This window comes from Dermochelys coriacea, chromosome 10, assembly GCF_009764565.3.
Source record: "Dermochelys coriacea isolate rDerCor1 chromosome 10, rDerCor1.pri.v4, whole genome shotgun sequence".
NCBI lineage: Eukaryota > Metazoa > Chordata > Testudines > Dermochelyidae > Dermochelys > Dermochelys coriacea.
The window spans coordinates 5,493,525-5,513,587 of NC_050077.1; the positions used below are offsets into that span (position 1 = coordinate 5,493,525).

At 43.6% G+C, this 20,063-nt stretch overlaps 1 protein-coding gene across 1 annotated transcript in view; it reads right to left on the minus strand.

Annotated features, from left to right (window-relative positions):
* The window catches only part of LMF1 (lipase maturation factor 1), a 364,576-nt gene that overhangs the window by 327,698 nt on the left and 16,815 nt on the right, over nt 1–20,063 (minus strand). The window contains 1 exon segment of the mRNA XM_038420733.2: nt 14,023–14,332. Coding sequence (XP_038276661.1) covers nt 14,023–14,332 — 310 coding nt within the window.

Consider the following 20,063-nt stretch of genomic DNA (forward strand, 5'->3'; position numbering starts at 1 on the left):
ACTTCTGAATGAGCATCCACACAGGGGATTAATGCACTTTGACTTCACATCTTTAATTAATTTACCAACTTTCTGAGCGGCACCATGAAGATTTGCCCTCAGTGCCTCAGGCTCCCCATTGATCGAATAAACAGGGGCATAATATTTAGGGAATGTTAAGAGGCTATGTTTATGCCTTGCAGAATTCTGAGATCCTCAAATGAAAGGAAATATAAAAATCCACAGTATTGTTTCACACTTTGTACAACGCCATTTCTCTGCTTTCACCTAAAATGCATTCATTTTTTTGTTTCAGTTTTCAACCAAACACACAAACAGTCTCCTTCTTCTAACAGGTTTCAGAGTAGCAGCCGTGTTAGTCTGTATTCGCAAAAAGAAAAGGAGTACTTGTGGCACCTTAGAGACTAACAAATTTATTAGAGCATAAGCTTTCGTGAGCTACAGCTCACTTCATCCGAAAATGCATCCGATAAAGTGAGCTGTAGCTCACGAAAGCTTATGCTGTAATAAATTTGTTAGTCTCTAAGGTGCCACAAGTACTCCTTTTCTTCTTCTAACAGACTCCATCAAGAAGTCACATTTGAAAGAACAGTTTTCAACCCCTCCCTCAGCCTTCCTTTAATTCTCTCCATCCCTGTCTCAGAGCGTGCAGCAGAAACCCGGATTAATTTAGAGATGGTGTTTAATGTGTTTACTGTGTTTAATGATGCAGCTGCAGATCTCAAGTTTGAAGACTGTATGACCACAGTTGTAACTGGAAACTTCATTTTCCCCAGGAGTCAATGACTGAAGAGAAGCTACATTTTTCTGTACGTCCTTTTAATTTTGCTCATCTTTGGTTTTGATCTGCAATACAAAGGAGGTCTCGTTCCCACTACCTGATCAAAGAGGCAAGATAAAATAATCTAATCATTCAATTTTATAATCCTAACCAGTGCTGAAGTCTCATCTTGATTTATCTCACTCTCAACTCTATAGCACATTGGCTTGTTTATTACATTTACATTTTTATTTTATTCAGAATAAGCTCTGAGGCAAATAAATGGAGCTGTTGTATTAAGAGCCACACTTGACAGAGTATCACACCTGTTTAATAAAATCTTCAGATGTTGTACCCCATAGCAGACAAACCTGAAAAGGCAACGATAGCACAAAATCTCAGTGTCTGCAATTCATCCCCTCAAGATAGTAAAAGGGAAAAAGTGTAATTAATCTTCAAAAATTGAATACTGTATGTACAAACAGGAACACTGTCATTTACACAGAAACAGTTTGGATTGGTCAGAGTTTCTGTTAAAAGGTGGTATCCCAATTACTATAAAGCCACATTTATGGAGATCACAAGGTGTAACAAAGGTCCATCAAGCTGCCCATTGATGGTTATTGCTCTGCACTGCCAAGCAGAGATGTAGACGCATTTCTCAGCACGAACTGGTATATGGGATAACCCGGGTACTACAGGTATGTCAGATCCCAGGTAAAATTGGTTTATGGAAAACAGACCTGGTCTAACTTGATATTTTGTTTTATGAGATGACAAGTTTGCTTGATACAGGCAATAGTGTTGATGTAACAGACATAGATGTAATAAGGCATTTGAGTTGGTACCACACAACATTTTGATTAAGAAACTAAAACGATACGGAAATCAACATGGCACACATTAAAAGGATTAAAAGCTGGCTAAATGATAAGTCTCAAAATGTAGCCGTACGCAGGGAATCCTCATTGAGCTCGTGTGTTTCTAAAGGGGTCCCACAGATATCTGCTCTACACTATTTAAAACTTTTATCAATGATCTGGAAGAAAACAAAATCACCACTGATTTCCAGACGACACAGCAGGCACCTTCCTCCCTGCTGCCTCCATCCCCAATATTAATCTATAATAATCAGTACTAGTTCCCCATTCCCCCCACCCCCAAGGTCTAGTTCAAACTTGCCCTCGCTGTTTTAAGAACCTCCCTGAACTTGCTGCAGCACACCTTATGAAATCTTCTCTCTCATGGCCCCTTTCCCTGCTACCTCCATTAAAGCTCATCTGTGTGGATATATTGACCAGAACAGGTATTGTGGAATAAGTGATTTTTCAATAGCTGTTCCAGAATAGCGCCCCCCTATGTAGACATGCTAATCTGGGATAAAAATCACTTTTATTCCACAGTAATTAGTTTGCTTCCAAACATTCTAGAATAAAGTCACTTTTATTCCAGAACAGCATCCAGATGGGGAGCTATTCTGGAATACTTTTTACCCATGTAAACAGGCCCTTAAACTAATCTAGCACTGGCCTCCTATCCATCGCTCTGTGCTTCCTCATTTATTCGCCGTATATTTTCAGATCTTATCTCAAAACCACTCTCTCTCTCTCCTCTACCTGTGTTGCTTACAAAATTAAAATGATAGCTAAGAGAGAGAAGAGAAGTGTATTGTCTAATACTGGGATACAGTTAGTAAGATACTTGCCATAACAGCTATATGGCATTCCATATTCTATTCCTTTTTTTTGGTCTTGAGAAACTGAGATTCTAGTGGAGTTACATGAACTCAAGGGAATACGTTCTACAAGTCAATCAATAAAATGTTACCACACGGCATAGCTACAACGTTCTTTTCAGTGTCTTCCTCTCCTGTGGAAATATTGATGGCGCGACCGCTAACAAAGACTTGGGATAGCATAAGACCAGGGGGCACACCTTTTTCCACAAGAGAGTGTGAAACTGAGCTGCACTGTACTACCGTACAAACCCCTGAGGTTGTTAGTAGAGTAAATACAGTTTGATTCATACTCACATGCCCTTTGGAGCCACTATGCCAGATGGTTTCCAAGTAGATGCAGATGCTGTAATATTTAGCCGGGGTTTAGGTGAAGAGGACGTGACTCCTTTAGTCCTGGCCCCAAATACCCAATGTTTTGTTATCATTAGCTGATTAGGTGTAATATTAACAGCTTTTGATTTAGCATTAGGGCCTAGTTACAAGGACAGTAATATGCAGGTCATAAAAGCATGTCTCAGGGGCATGTAATTTAAATGCAGCTAAAATTACCATTCTTTGAAGGGCCTTCATAACAGAAAAAGAAGAAAGGCTTTTTTGTCATGAGTGTTTTGTGGTTTTTAAGTCTCATTAAAAAACACTTGACCTATGCAGGACTTTAATCAGTCTTGTATCTTCTGGCAGATGGACTGGCAAACAATTCTAGGCTGTATCCCATTAAGGGCTGGGAGGCTGACAAAACGATCAGGGCTCAGTTTTCACTCGGGTTAGAGACAGACTAATCAGAATTCTATACATGAAGCTCTTTGTGTTCTCCCATTTGTTTTCCCTTTCTTTATATCACCTTGATCCTTCAGTGGACATCCAGGATCCTCCCACCTGACGCAGGATGAAAATGAATGTCCTGTGAGCCTCTCCACGTGGCTCAGAAATCAGCCAAAGAGCGAACTGGATTTAAACAACTCCCTTTCCAACTCCAGACTCTAAATATACACAGACTCTGCATCAGATCTGTGACTCTATAGGTCTAGAGTGTGCAAGATTCATAGATTTTTAAGGCCAGAAGGCACCACTGTGATCACTTAGTCCAATCTCCCACACAGCACAGTCCATAGGTCTTCCCTAAGTTAGTTCCTTCTTTAAGTCGAATAGCTATGGCCCAGCTAGAGCAGGTCTTTTTAAAATCAACACTGGACATTTTTGTAAATGTCCAATAACAGAGAATCTACTACAATTCTTAGTAAGTTGTTCCTGTGGTTAAATACTCTGACTGTTAGAAATTTGCCCCTTATTTCTAGTGTGAATTTGTCTAACTTCAACTTCTAGCCATTGGATCTTGTTATACCTTTGTCTAATAAACTGAGGAGCCATCTAATCAAATTTCTATGACTGTGATCAAGTCACACCCCAACCTTCTCTTTGACAGATTGATCTCTTTGAGTCTCTCACTATACGGCATGGTTTCCAAACCTTTAATCATTCTCTGAATCCTCTCTCCAATATTTCAACATCCTTCTTGAAGTATGGACACCAGAACTGCATATAAATATTCCAGCGCCGCTGGTAAACACCAGTGCCCAAATACAGATGTGATTCAACCTCTCTACCCCTACTCAACATTCCCATGTATATACAGCAAAGAGCACATTAGCTCTTGTGGATGCAGTATAGTACTGGCAAAAAGAAAAGGAGTACTTGTGGCACCTTAGAGACTAACAAATTTATTAGAGCATAAGCTTTCGTGAGCTACAGCTCACTTCATCGGATGCATTTAAATGTAAAATGTAAATGCATCCGATGAAGTGAGCTGTAGCTCACGAAAGCTTATGCTCTAATAAATTTGTTAGTCTCTAAGGTGCCACAAGTACTCCTTTTCTTTTTGTGAATACAGACTAACACGGCTGCTACTCTGAAACCTGTCAGTATAGTACTGAGAATTAATAATGTTCAGATGAATACCCACTGTGACACACACACACACACAAGTCTTTTTTAGAGTCCTGCACCCAGCTTAGCAAGTGATCCAGATTGCTCTGTATTAGTGACCAATCCTTCTCATTATTTACCAGCATAATGAATATGGGCAGCAGCATTCTTCATATGATGGAATGTAGAGAGCTGGAACCCGTGGAGGCCACAAAGAAAAGAACAAAAATATTGAGGGGTTTCCATCCATGCGCACACACACACACACACACTTACTTTTTTTGGATTCTTTAGCTGGTTTAACAGCTTTTTATATTTTTCCAAACAAGAACTAACTGTGCAGCATATCCCTGAAACCAGGGATATGCTTTACCATTAAAGACAATGATGGATACTACTAACACTCAACATGGGGCTCTCCAACCAACTCATAAGTCAACTACTTCATCCTGCATTGCATTGGTGTTTTTTTAGATTCTGATCAGCCTCATTCCATTTCAAAGGATGAATGCAAAGCATGCCAGGGGAAAAAAAAACAGAGACAAACAAAAAAGTGCTTTTAAGAGCACAGGCTCTTTGAGAATTGGATAGGAGAGCGACCCATGCTACTACCATGAGCATTCCCAACACACCCAGTGATACTAGTGAATTACTCCAGGGTAACAGTAGAATCTATACTTCACCTGGGTGCAAAGTTACCAACGTGACTATAATTATAAAGGTACCATATCAGGATCCATTTTTAAATATAGCCAGGATTCATTCTTGGTCCTACATTTGACGACCACTGAAATTAACACATTGGTTTCTGTGAATACTAGATTTGGAAACTAAACACCCAAAGTGTGTTGTATCAGAGATAGTCCACAAGTATCAGAGTAGCAGCTGTGTTAGTCTGTATTCGCAAAAAGAAAAAAGGAGTACTTGTGGCATCTTAGAGAATAACAAATTTATTTGAGCATAAGCTTTCATGAGCTACAGCTCACTTCATCGGATGCATTTGGTGGAAAATACAGTGGGGAGATTTATATACACACACAGAGAACATGAAACAATGGTTTATCATACACACTGTAAGGAGAGTGATCACTTAAGGTGAGCCATCATTAGCAGCGGGGGGGGGGGAGGAGGAGGAAAACCTTTCATGGTGACAAGCAAGGTAGGCCATTTCCAGCAGTTAACAAGAACATCTGAGGAACAGTGGGGGGTGGGGTGGGGGGGAGAAATAACATGGGGAAATAGTTTTACTTTGTGTAATGACTCATCCATTCCCAGTCTCTATTCAAGCCTAAATTAATTGTATCCAGTTTGCAAATTAATTCCAATTCAGCAGTCTCTCATTGGAGTCTGTTTTTTGTTGAAGGATAGCCACCCTCCGGTCTGTAATCGAGTGACCGGAGAGACTGAAGTGTTCTCCAACTGGTTTTTGAATGTTATAATTCTTGACGTCTGATTTGTGTCCATTTATTCTTTTACGTAGAGACTGTCCAGTTTGACCAAGGTACATGGCAGAGGAGCATTGCTGGCACATGATGGCATATATCACATTGGTAGATGTGCAGGTGAACAAGCCTCTAATAGTGTGGCTGATGTCATTAGGCCCCAAGATGGTGTCCCCTGAATAGATATGTGGACACAGTTGGCAGCGGGCTTTGTTGCAAGGATAGGTTCCTGGATTAGTGGTTCTGTTGTGTGGTGTGTGGTTGCTGATGAGTATTTGCTTCAGGTTGGGGGGCTGTCTGTAAGCAAGGACTGGCCTGTCTCCCAAGATCTGTGAGAGTGATGGGTCGTCCTTCTGGATAGGTTATAGATCCTTGATGATGCATTGGAGAGGTTTTAGTCGGGGGCTGAAGGTGATGGCTAGTGACGTTCTGTTATTTTCTTTGTTGGGCCTGTCCTGTAGTAGGTGACTTCTGGGTACTCTTCTGGCTCTGTCCATCTGTTTCTTCACTTCAGCAGGTGTAGTTGTAAGAATGAATGATAGAGATCTTGTAGGTGTTTGTCTCTGTCTGAGGGGTTGGAGCAAATGCGGTTATATCGTAGAGCTTGGCTGTAGACAATGGATCGAGTGGTATGATCTGGATGAAAGCTAGAGGCATGTAGGTAGGAATAGCGGTCAGTAGGTTTCCGATATAGGGTGGTGTTTATGTGACCATCGCGTATTAGCACCGTAGTGTCCAGGAAGTGGATCTCTTGTGTGGACTGGTCCAGGCTGAGGTTGATGGTGGGATGGAAATTGTTGAAATCATGGTGGAATTCCTCAAGGGTTTCTTTTCCACGGGTCCAGATGATGAAGATGTCATCAATGTAGTGCAAGTAGAGTAGGGGCATTAGGGGACGAGAGCTGAGGAAGCGTTGTTCTAAGTCAGCCATAAAAAGTTGGCATACTGTGGGGCCATGCGGGTACCCATCGCAGTGCCGCTGATTTGAAGGTATACATTGTCCCCAAATGTGAAATAGTTATGGGTGAGGACAAAGTCACAAAGTTCAGCCACCAGGTTAGCCGTGACAGTATCGGGTATACTGTTCCTGATGGATTGTAGTCCATCTTTGTGTGGAAGGTTGGTGTAGAGGCTTCTACATCCATAGTGGCTAGGATGGTGTTTTTAGGAAGATCACCAATGGACTGTAGTTTCCTCAGGAAGTCAGTGGTGTCTCGAAGATAGCTGGGAGTGCTGGTAACGTAGGGCCTGAGGAGGGAGTCTACATAGCCAGACAATCCTGCTGTCAGGGTGCCAATGCCTGAGATGATGGGGCGTCCAGGATTTCCAGGTTTATGGATCTTGGGTAGCAGATAGAATACCCCAGGTCGGGGCTCCAGGGGTGTGTCTGTGCGGATTTGTTCTTGTGCTTTTCCAGGGAGTTTCTTGACCAAATGCTGTAGTTTCTTTTGGTAACTCTCAGTGGGATCAGAGGGTAATGGCTTGTAGAAAGTGGTGTTGGAGAGCTGCCTAGTAGCCTCTTGTTCATACTCTGACCTATTCATGATGACGACAGCACCTCCTTTGTCAGCCTTTTTGATTATGATGTCAGAGTTGTTTCTGAGGCTGTGGATGGCATTGTGTTCTGCATGGCTGAGGTTATGGGGCAAGCGATGCTGCTTTTCCACAATTTCAGCTCGTGCACGTCGGTGGAAGCACTCTATGTAGAAGTCCAGGCTGCTGTTTCGACCTTCAGGAGGAGTCCACCCAGAATCCTTCTTTTTGTAGTGTTGGTAGGAAGGTCTCTGTGGGTTAATATGTTGGTCAGAGGTGTGTTGGAAATATTCCTTGAGTCGGAGACGTTGAAAATAGGATTCTAGGTCACCACAGAACTATATCATGTTCGTGGGGGTGGAGGGGCAAAAGGAGAGGCCCTGAGATAGGACAGATTCTTCTGCTGGGTTAAGAGTATAGTTGGATAGATTAACAATATTGCTGGGTGGGTTATGGGAACCACTAGTATCGTCAGCAGCATGCTGATAAAGTTAAGTATTTAGTTCCAGGTCAATGTGTGATTTTAAAACCCAAAAACTTCATTAAAGTCATCCTTATCCTGACCTGGGAATCCAATCACAGCCAGCTTACCCAACAGTGAGCAGAGACATCAAACCTAAGCAGCACTGTCAGTAGCTTCAGGTTGAGACTATAATAGCGGCAGAGTTCCAGGAAGTAATAGAAGCCAAAAATTAGATTAAGTCTTAAACCCGACATCTACGGTCTCACTTATTTAATTCATATACGTTTTACATGTTGCATGTGAACCTGGACAGAGATTAATTTCAAGTGGATGCAGTGCCAGTAACATGCCAGATTCAGAGCCCTGGAACTCTGCTCCCACTGGGCATCCACAGGACAGCCCAGCCCAGCTACTGACAGTACAAGCTTCTCCCACACACCATGGGCCTGAACTCTATCCCGGATAGACCACCTGTAGAGCCCAGAGGGAAGCCAAGTCTCAACAGCATAGTTATTCCTCGGCCTCTCTGCCTAGACCGCCAACAGGTCCACCCGTGGTCTGACAACATAGGCCATCCTCTAGGAACCGGATTGAGACCCATCAATTCATTTCACACAAGCCACCCACCACTTTCAAAGGCCATCACCGGCATTGGACAGCTGTGTACCCCACAAGGATGGACTCTATTTCCTATTGCTATTACCAACTTCCTGAACCACCAGTCTGGCCCTCTCCTCCTCATTTGCTATCAGCCGTTTCTACCAAACTATGATAGTTTTTTATACAGGAGGCAAAGGCCTTTCACTCTTTCTCCATGGTGTTGTCATAGCAAAGTTCAGGGTTCCCCTGGAACAGAACACTATTCTCCAACCACTGTATTTCAAAGAAGTGGAAGTCTAATATACCTAGTGCATGCAGCCAATGCCTTCCTGCTTTTCAAAGAGACAGTTACTCTACCGATGCTTCCTCTCTCTACAGAGCTCAAGCCAGCTGGACGGAAGTTGAAAGAGTCACCCTCAGTCAACAGCATCAGATATCTGAAAACTACAGCCCAAAACAAATAGACACATCTAAAAATAATTTTTTTTAAAAAAGGACATAAAAAGAATAAATTGTCCCTTGCTGGCGTAAAGAAGCAGCAAATTGTATCTCTCTTTAAAATCCCATATCTCCCTTGAAATGGCTTCCCAATCAGAAGTCTCATAGGAGTTGATAGATCGGATCAGACTTCTGGCCTGTCTTAGCCCAGTATCCTGACTCTGATAACAGTCAGTACCAGATGCTTTAGAAACAGCATAATGGGCAATTATGGAATAATCTGTTTCTTGGTACCCTGAAAAGCTTCTTTGAGGAATCATCACATAATTCCGATTAGGGGCCTGGTAACATAAATCTTGGGAAAAGAATCATGGAAGGGTCCTACTCAGAATCTCTGGATTCACCCCCAAAGCATCTCATCAACCTCCCAAACCTTCCACAACCTGACAAGCCCCAAGGGTGGGATGCAATGTGTCCCCATTACCTAAAACAAGAGTGGCGGCGCGCACACGAAAATTATCCATGCAGGGACTTGCTGTGAGGTTCCTTTCTCTATTTCAAATAACTGTCTATAACCGCAGTTTCATGGTTGTTTATTTCTGAATTATTTAGTTTAAAAAAAAAAAAGCATTGTTAAACCATATTTCTGTGGCACACAAGTAACGCTGGCGCAGAAACAAGGGACATTGTACGTGTATAACCAAACATGACCTGCCTGGGACTGCAGTGCACTCTGCCCAATACATGACAGGAGGCCACCTCAGACATGAAAAGATGCCAGTGCCTCTCACACACCTAGTCACCCTAAAATAATCCCTGAATTTAACTATTTGTCTGTGAAACAGAGAATCCTGCCCCACTAAGGGACAGTCAACCCAGTTCCACTAGCCCCACGCCACCCCAACTGTGCAGGGTTGGCATCAGAGGAAGGAAGCCCAGCAGCAGAGTGAGAGCATAAGGCAGACAAAGGCCCATGGAAGGCTCCAGGCAAGAAGGCCTGGGTGGGGTTGCTCAGGAGAGAGCAGAGAGCAATGTGAAGGAGCCCAGGAGAGGCTGAGGGGAGAGACAAAAAGCAGCCTGCGAAGGGCAAAGCTGAGCCCAAAGGGTTGGCAGAAGAGACTTGAATCAGAGGAGGGAAGAGGCCCCTCAGGAACGAGAGACTGGGGCAGAGACTCTGTGTTTAGAGTTGGGTTTGGAGTTGTGTCCCCCTGAAGGAGTGGGCTTTGTTAATGGCTTAGCTAAAGGGCCAAGCCCAAGCGGGAAAACAAAGGTAGGGCCACTGCAGGTCCCACCCAAGTCACAAAGGGCCACAAGAAGCAACGGTGACTTTGCAACCCTCTACAAAAAGCGAACGTGCATTTATTTGTAAATAGAGCTAATACCATCGGCTACCTGCCATTTTGAGGCTCTCCCCTGCTCCCACGGAGGTCAAAGGCAAAATCCATTTAATTTCAGAAGGCACAGGTCTATCGAATGCATCCAACAATTCTTCACGTCGGGGGGGGGGGGGCGCGAGAGGGAAAATCAATTCATTCCCCCCTCCCCAGTCCTCTTTTGCATTGTAAGTACCCAGGCACCCAGCATCTACTTCCCTGTGGAATTGAATGTCACAGTGTATGCACAATGATAATATGGTTTTGGCCACGCAGTGACCCATTGCAGAGGATCTAATGAAAAATGTATCCATGGTTGAATGAACTGTAGCATTGGGTCACTTTGATTTCTACATCCCTCTACAACCTGAGCCCAATTTCCTGTTTAATATATTTCATGCCACAACTAAGCTGAGCTGAAACTGAGGCAACACCTATTTTCCTTCCCACCCCCATTCAACTCAGAACATGCTACCATAGGCCATAAATTACCTGTGTAGGACAGGGTAACTTACAAGCTCCAAATGAACTAGCAAAACAAAGTGAAGTACAATCCTATCTCAAAAATCAAGAGGCAATTCCTTCAAACCACAGCATCCACAGAATGCAAACTTTGGGCTTGGCTCACATTCCCTTGAGATGATTCATTGTCTTCCGACTTACAAAGGGACCTAAAGCTTGGCCATGAACTCCCAAGCCATACACCCACTCAGGAAGAGACATTTGGATAAGGTCTGCTGGGTAGCGGTTGTGGTTCCATCCATTACTGGAGGAAAAAGTCCCCGCCCCCCACCCACGCACATCATCACCCTCCCTTGCCTTTAAAGACTTGGAAAACCCCAACAGTAGCCCCTCAGTTACATTGGCACAGATTGCAGCAGGATTTATTTCTGGCAGAAAGTTAGCTGCTCAGCGAGACTGCTACACCTCTAACGCCTACGAAGAAGAGGTCACACCTCTCCTCTGAACATGCTTATTAGCAGTGGAAGTGGCTCGGAGCAAGGGACGTGAGGAGCAAGCATGACTGGGTAGCTGCACAAGATGGAACAAGCCAAACAGGTTCATTCTTATAAATCAATACAAGGTCAAGAGGCTGCCGTTCACATGGCGCCTTAGCCCAGTGCTCCTGCCCACCTTTCAGACGTTAATGAATTGTGCCTCATGACGCTCCTCGTGGAGATGGAGTAACATTAATGAGGGACCAGCACCACACCTGAAAACCCATCCAATCTGCAGGAAATTTGGATTTGGATCTCAAACTTCTCTCTAGACCCTTCCTCTCCTAACAAGCCAAATCAAAACCAAGCACCCCAGGACTTTGAGGAATCTCAGCATCAGCTTCCAACCCCCAAACTCTGCAGTTGTAATTATGATGCACTTTTTACAGATGAGCAAAAGGAGTCACAAGGGAGTTAAATACGCTATCTGGCTTTAGCAGCTACAATTACATAAATTCCCATGGCTGCCACAAATGGAGACCAGGTGGCATTTCAAGTCCTTCTGAAAAAGCCAAACAGCCAGCAGGGACATACAGGTGCCTAGAGATGAGCAGAGAGGTTTTCAAACTAGCTCAGGAGTAGAAGCAATGAAAAGATACCCCTTGAAACCCCTTGTCATGCCACTATGGCCTTATTCTGGATTTTTTTGTAATTGCAGAGCTGAATGAAGTACACTTAACTCATTAGGGGAATCCCCTAATTAGTAAAATTTCCCTGCTGCACACAGAGTGGTGGAGGGGTTCTCAAGTGGGCTAAAGCTGAGTGGGATGATGTTTAATATCTGCCATTCTTTTCACTTTCTTTAAATAGAAGAGCTGTGCAATCACAGACAGGTATGGACAAATTGGCTCAGGTAAGGAATTAGGCATACACATTTTGGGAGCAAGCTACAGGAAGAAAGAAAAAGGCATGTACACAAGATACTGCTCAACGTTAGGGTAGATGAATCATACCCTGTGGCTATACCATGGTCACTACCACTTACAGTTTTTAGCTTTATCAGGATGACTATCATTCCTCAGGGTGACTGGCAAGATCTGTTGTGCTTTCTCAACTTTTACTAACACTGTAATTTTATCCAGCACTACTTTAATGAGTACATCCCATAAAGAATAGGAGTACTTACGGCACCTTAGAGACTAACAAATTTATTTGAGCATAAGCTTTCGTGGACTACAGCCCACTTCATCAGATGCATAGAATGGAACATAAAGTAAGAAGATACATACACACACATACAGAGAACATGAAAAAGGTGGAAGTTGCCATACCAACTCTAAGAGGCTAATTAATTAAGATGAGCTATTATCAGCAGGAGAAAAAAAAACTTTTGTAGTGATAATCAAGATGGCCCATTTCAGACAGTTGACAAGAAGCTGTGAGGATACTTAATATGGGGAAATAGATTCAATTTGTGTAATGACCCAGCCATTCCCAGTCTCTAATCAAGCCCAAGTTAATGGTATCTAGTTTGCAAATTAATTCCAGCTCACCAGTTTCTCTTTGGAGTCTGTTTTTGAAGCTTTTCTGTTGCAAAATTGCCACCTTTAAGTCTGTTACTGAGTGACCAGAGAGGTTGAAGTATTCTCCTACTGGTTTCTGAATGTTATGATTCCTGATGTCAGATTTCTGTCCATTTATCCTGGCCACTATGGATTTAGAAGTCCTCTACACCAGCATTCCACACAGAGATGGACTACAAGCTATCAGGAACAGTATCCCAAATAATGTCATGGCAAACCTGGTGGCTGAACTTTGCGATTTTGTCCTCACCCACAACTATTTCATCTTTGGGGATAATGTATACCTTCAAGTCAGCGGCACTGCTATGGGTATCTGCATGGCCCCACAGTATGCCAACATTTTTATGGCTACAAAAGTTTTTTTTTCCTCCTGCTGATAATAGCTCATCTTAATTAATTAGCCTCAGAGTTGGTATGGCAACTTCCACCTTTTCATGTTCTCTGTATGTATATATATCTTCTTACTATATGTTCCATTCTATGCATCCAACGAAGTGGGCTGTACCCCACGAAAGCTTATGCTCAAATAAATTTGTTAGTCTCTAGGGTGCCATGAGTACTCCTGTTCTTTTTGCAGATACAAACTAACATGGCTGCTACTCTGAAACCTGTTATATCCTATAAAGTTACACTGCAGATTAAGGGTACAATGCAGGCCAGAAAAGTCACTGAATTTGGTAGTTACACCTCCAGAGACTGTTAAAGAGCACAGGCAATGGACAACCATCCTTTCCTCCTGCCCCTTGTATTTAAAATGTTGAGTGTTTTAAATTTTATTTTAACCAGGCACAAAGATAACATGCTATAATCTATTCATGAGACGGGTGCTGGTGCTGATCCAGCTTTAAATGAAAGAATAATCTTGCTCAAACCAAAAGCTACTGAGTTACCTAGCTAGAGTAAGGAAAGAATATGCCCCACTGCAGGTATACCATGTACCACAGTTATGTTATCGACCTGATTCTGTTCTTACTCACAATGATATAAATCAGGAGGCACTCTGTCAAAATTAATGGTGTTACACCAGTGTAAGATTCAGGCATGAACAGAATTAGGCCCATAACAAGTTAGCCAACCTGTATTTTTCTTTCTGAAGGGTACATTCTTTCTTCAGTGTACCTATGTAATGACTTACCAGGTCTCCATCTTTCAGGAGCACAAAAGCTTATCTGCACAATGCATGGTGAGAAATTACAAAGAGAAAATCAAAGGAGAAAGTTTGGCAACCTACCAGATCTGTCCAACATTAACCAACGAGAGGTAGAGAATCCATAGAATGGCCATAACGATCATGTTTGCACATCCAGTGACCAACACGTAAGCCGAAACTCCCAAGCCAAGGCCAGCAAGGTAGTCCAGGTTTCTGTCCATATCAGACCAGTCCAGGAACCAGATGATGGTTGGGGCATAGTTCAAGGAATCCAGGTTAATCTTCCCTTTGAAATACCGTTTGACGTTCTGCAAGTACAGTTTGCATGGCAGCAGTCCCTTCTCCCCTATCAGCTGCTTGTTTTGATGGTAAGCCACCAAAAAAGCGACAACTAGGAGGAAAAAAAACAAAAATGAAAATGTCATTAAAAACCATCACAGAGGGACTTCTTTCAAGCCCAGCATGGTGGAGGCGTATATCTGTGCATCAGGTACGAATGCATTAACACCTCCTTCTCTCCAATAGTATACAAAACAGCCACTTCTATTCAATTTGATAAATAAGGCATGGGAATCCCATAAACACTGTATCCCTTAGCACAGGGAATTTATGCAGAGTCTGTTTGGGGGAAAATTCGAGTTTCTCCAAGATGGGTTTCAGAGGAGCAGCCGTGTTAGTCTGTATTCACAAAAAGAAAAGGAGTACTTGTGGCACCTTAGAGACTAACAAATTTATTTGAGCATAAGCTTTCGTGAGCTACAGCTCATTTCATCGGATGCATTAGCCCAGCAGAAGAATCTGTCCTATCTCGGGGCCTCTCCTTCTGCCCCTCCACCCCCACGAACATGATATAGTTCTGTGGTGACCTAGAATCCTATTTTCAACGTCTCCGACTCAAGGAATATTTCCAACACACCTCTGAACAACATATTAACCCACAGAGACCTTCCTACCAACACTACAAAAAGAAGGATTCTGGGTAGACTCCTCCTGAAGGTCAAAACAACAGACTGAACTTCTACATAGAGTGCTTCCACCGACGTGCACGAGCTGAAATTGTGGAAAAGCAGCATCACTTGCCCCATAACCTCAGCCGTGCAGAACACAGTGCCATCCACAGCCTCAGAGACAACTCTGACATCATAATCAAAAAGGCTGACAAAGGAGGTGATGTCATCATGAATAGGTCGGAATATGAACAAAAGGCTGCTCGGCAGCTCTCCAACACCACTTTCTACAAGCCATTACCCTCTGATCCCACTGTGGGTTACCAAAAGAAACTACACCATTTGCTCAAGAAATTCCCTGAAAAAGCACAAGAAGAAATCCACACAGAAACACCCCTGGAACCCCGACCTGGGGTATTCTGTCAGCTACCCAAGATCCATAAACCTGGAAATCCTGGACACCCCATCATCTCAGGCATTGGCACCCCGACAGCAGGATTGTCTGGCTATATAGACTCCCTCCTCAGGCCCTACGCTACCAGCACTCCCAGCTAGCTTCGAGACACCACTGACTTCCTGAGGAAACTATAATCCATCGGTGATCATCCTGAAAACACCATCCTAGCCACTATGGATGTAGAAGCCTCTACACCAACCTTCCACACAAAGATGGACTACAAGCCATCAGGAACAGTATCCCCGATAATGTCACGGCTAACCTGGTGGCTGAACTTTGTGACTTTGTCCTCACCCATAACTATTTCACATTTGGGGACAATGTATACCTTCAAATCAGCGGCACTGCGATGGGTACCCGCATGGCCCCACAGTATGCCAACATTTTTATGGCTGACTTAGAACAACGCTTCCTCAGCTCTCGTCCCCTAATGCCCCTACTCTACTTGCACTACATTGATGACATCTTCATCATCTGGACCCATGGAAAAGAAGCCTTTGAAGAATTCCACCATGATTTCAACAATTTCCATCCCACCATCAACCTCAGCCTGGACCAGTCAACACAAGAGATCCACTTCCTGGACACTATGGTGCTAATAAGCGATGGTCACATAAACACCACCCTATATCGGAAACCTACTGACCGCTATTCCTACCTACATGCCTCTAGCTTTCATCCGGATCACACCACACGATCCATTGTCTACAGCCAAGCTCTACGATATAACCGCATTTGCTCCAACCCCTCAGACAGAGACAAACACCTACAAGATCTCTATCATGCATTCTTACGACTACAATACCCACCTGCTGAAGTGAAGAAACAGATGGACAGAGCCAGAAGAGTACCCAGAAGTCACCTACTACAGGACAGGCCCAACAAAGAAAATAACAGAACGCCACTAGCCATCACCTTCAGCCCCCAACTAAAACCTCTCCAATGCATCATCAAGGATCTATAACCTATCCGGAAGGACGACCCATCACTCTCACAGATCTTGGGAGACAGGCAAGTCCTTGCTTACAGACAGCCCCCCAATCTGAAGCAAATACTCACCAGCAACCACAAACCACACAACAGAACCACTAACCCAGGAACCTATCCTTGCAACAAAGCCCGCTGCCAACTGTGTCCACATATCTATTCAGGGGACACCATCTTGGGGCCTAATCACATCAGCCACACTATCAGAGGCTCGTTCACCTGCACATCTACCAATGTGATATATGCCATCATGTGCCAGCAATGCCCCTCTGCCATGTACATTGGTCAAACTGGACAGTCTCTACGTAAAAGAATAAATGGACACAAATCAGACGTCAAGAATTATAACATTCAAAAACCAAAAAGAAAAGGAGTACTTGTGGCACCTTAAAGACTAACAAATTTATTAGAGCATAAGCTTTCGTGAGCTACAGCTCACTTCATCGGATGCATTTGGTGGAAAAAACAGAGGAGAGATTTATATACACACACACAGAGAACATGAAACAATGGGTTTATCATACACACTGTAAGGAGAGTGATCACTTAAGATAAGCCATCACCCACAGCAGGGGGGGGAAGGAGGAAAACCTTCCATGGTGACAAGCAGGTAGGCTAATTCCAGCAGTTAACAAGAATATCAGAGGAACAGTGGGGGGTGGGGTGGGAGGGAGAAATACCATGGGGAAATAGTTTTACTTTGTGTAATGACTCATCCATTCCCAGTCTCTATTCAAGCCTAAGTTAATTGTATCCAGTTTGCAAATTAATTCCAATTCAGCAGTCTCTCGTTGGAGTCTGTTTTTGAAGCTTTTTTGTTGAAGTATAGCCACTCTTAGGTCTGTGATCGAGTGACCAGAGAGATTGAAGTGTTCTCCAACTGGTTTTTGAATCTTATAATTCTTGACGTCTGATTTGTGTCCATTCATTCTTTTACGTAGAGACTGTCCAGTTTGGCCAATGTACATGGCAGAGGGGCATTGCTGGCACATGATGGCATATATCACATTGGTAGATGCGCAGGTGAACGAGCCTCTGATAGTGTGGCTGATGTGATTAGGCCCTATGATGGTATCCCCTGAATAGATATGTGGACAGAGTTGGCAACGGGCTTTGTTGCAAGGATAGGTTCCTGGGTTAGTGGTTCTGTTGTGTGGTGTGTGGTTGCTGGTGAGTATTTGCTTCAGATTGGGGGGCTGTCTGTAAGCAAGGACTGGTCTATCTCCCAAGATCTGAGAGAGTGATGGCTCGTCCTTCAGGATAGGTTGTAGATCCTTGATGATGCGTTGGAGAGGTTTTAGTTGGGGGCTGAAGGTGTGTGTATATAAATCTCTCCTCTGTTTTTTCCACCAAATGCATCCGATGAAGTGAGCTGTAGCTCACGAAAGCTTATGCTCTAATAAATTTGTTAGTCTCTAAGGTGCCACAAGTACTCCTTTTCTTTTTGCGAATACAGACTAACACGGCTGCTACTCTGAAACCTGTCATTATTCAAAAACCAGTTGGAGAACACTTCAGTCTCTCCGGTCACTCAATTACAGACCTGAGGGTGGCTATCCTTCAACAAAAAAACTTCAAAAAACAGACTCCAACGAGAGACTGCTGAATTGGAATTAATTTGCAAACTGGATGCAATTAATTTAGGCTTGAATAGAGACTGGGAGTGGATGGGTCATTACACAAATAAAACTATTTCCTCATGTTTATCCCCCCACCTCCCACTGTTCCTCAGACATTCTTGTCAACTGCTGGAAATGGCCCACCTTGATTATCACTACAAAAGGTTCCCCACCCCCACCCCTGCTCTCCTGCTGGTAATAGCTCACCTCACCTGATTACTCTCCTTACAGTGTGTATGGTAACACCCATTGTTTCATGTTCTCTGTATATTAATCTCCCCACTGTATTTTCCACCAAATGCATCCAATGAAGTGAGCTGTAGCTTACGAAAGTTTATGCTCAAATAAATTTGTTAGTCTCTAAGGTGCCACCAGTACTCCTTTTCTGATATTTCATTGGTTGCTGGCAATGTCAGTAGCAATAGCAACAAATTACTAAAGAAATCATCAGCCACTCACTTAGCTAAATCTAATATAGAAACACCACACTCAGACACAGGAACCAAATGATATTGCTTTGCACTTGCATGGAGTCTTTCATCCAACAGTCTCAAATAAATAAAATGTTTTACGCAACATCAGCTAAACCTCACAATCCCACCCTGACACACACACACACGCGATATGCAGCATCCCTATGTTACCAATGAGTACACGGAAACAGCAAGATTAAGCAACTTGACCAAGGTCACGCACACACCAGAGTTAGGAGCAGAACTCAGACAATTGTTCTGTTCATTAGGCATCAGTGCCTCAAATGGTAAACAGAGATAACCGAGATCAGACCTGCCAACTTCTGAGCATCTTTGGATCCCTCTCTAATACCAACAGTAGCATTAGCAGTTGCTACCCAGATCAAAGACTGCTAAGTCAGTTACACATCCACTCCCATGCCCTCAGGAAAGAGAATGTGATTCATAGCTTTCAAGAGGGAGATGGCAAGTCCTGCTAACAAAAAGTCAGCAAAGAGGACACAGCATAGTCACAAGGCAGATTCTCTCCTGCAGCCAAGTTCCACTCAGTGCCAGAGAGTGGAGGGGTGGCAAGATGCTCATTACAGCCTGATTATGAGGGACTGTCTATGCTGACACCAGTCTGAGAGGTACAGCTTAGAGGCTGCTTTAATTGTCAACATATGGTCCTCAAAGGATCATGCACCAATCTACCCAGGGCATGCACAGATGCAGGAGCCAGCTCCATCAGTTTGATACCCTCCAAGAGTTCTCCCATGCCAGGGGAATTTTCAACTGGCCAGCTACAGCCAGTACTCATCTTTTTTGTGCTGTCTGGATGGTGCAAAGTGGCCAGATCCTAATAAGAATCTGGTCCACTATCATTTCTGATGCATCATTTCAATATGACCACTTCCTATCAAACCTCTCTTGTGCATCAATTCCAGTGAATGCTCTTCTATGGGGAAAGTCTCAAATGGGGATTTAAGGTACATTGTGAAAAGAACACCATATAGGCCATACCTCCTTACAGTATCTTGGAGAGTAAAGACGATTCAGGGAATCCTGAAGCCATGATAGTCTTTGCTGTCCTCTAGGAAACGCAAGCATAGGAATGGCATTTCATGGCCCTCTGGAGGCATTTACTTCTATGTCAGGACAAAGTATTTTCAACAAAAAGGAAAGGACTGTATTGCGGTCAAGGCAGAGGACTTAGCAAAAGTCACCAGGTCCCTTAGCAGACAACTCCTAGGTTCTCGGCCCAGCTCCACCACACACTCACTGTGTGACTTTCCTCGTCTGCGTTCGGTATTAGCCTGCCTAATGATGCGGTCATGAAGCCAACGCATTCATGTTTGCAAAGAACTTGGAGGCTTTGGATGGATTGGAAACCACTCCATATAAACAGTGGTTAAAGGAGAACGTAATAGTGGTGAGGGAGCTCTCATTGCAATAGCCCAGGCAAATGTGGAGCTGTAGGGAAACCCCCTTACTCAAGCTAGGTAGAGGAGGGACAACACCCCTATGATTTTAGCAGGATGGGGATAGCTGCACCGTCTTCCTCTTCTACTTTTCCCCCCAAGATATTTTCATTATCTGAAGGCAACATTCAAAATACTGTACAATGTAAATATTCAACAGCTCCAGCAGCATGGAGAGT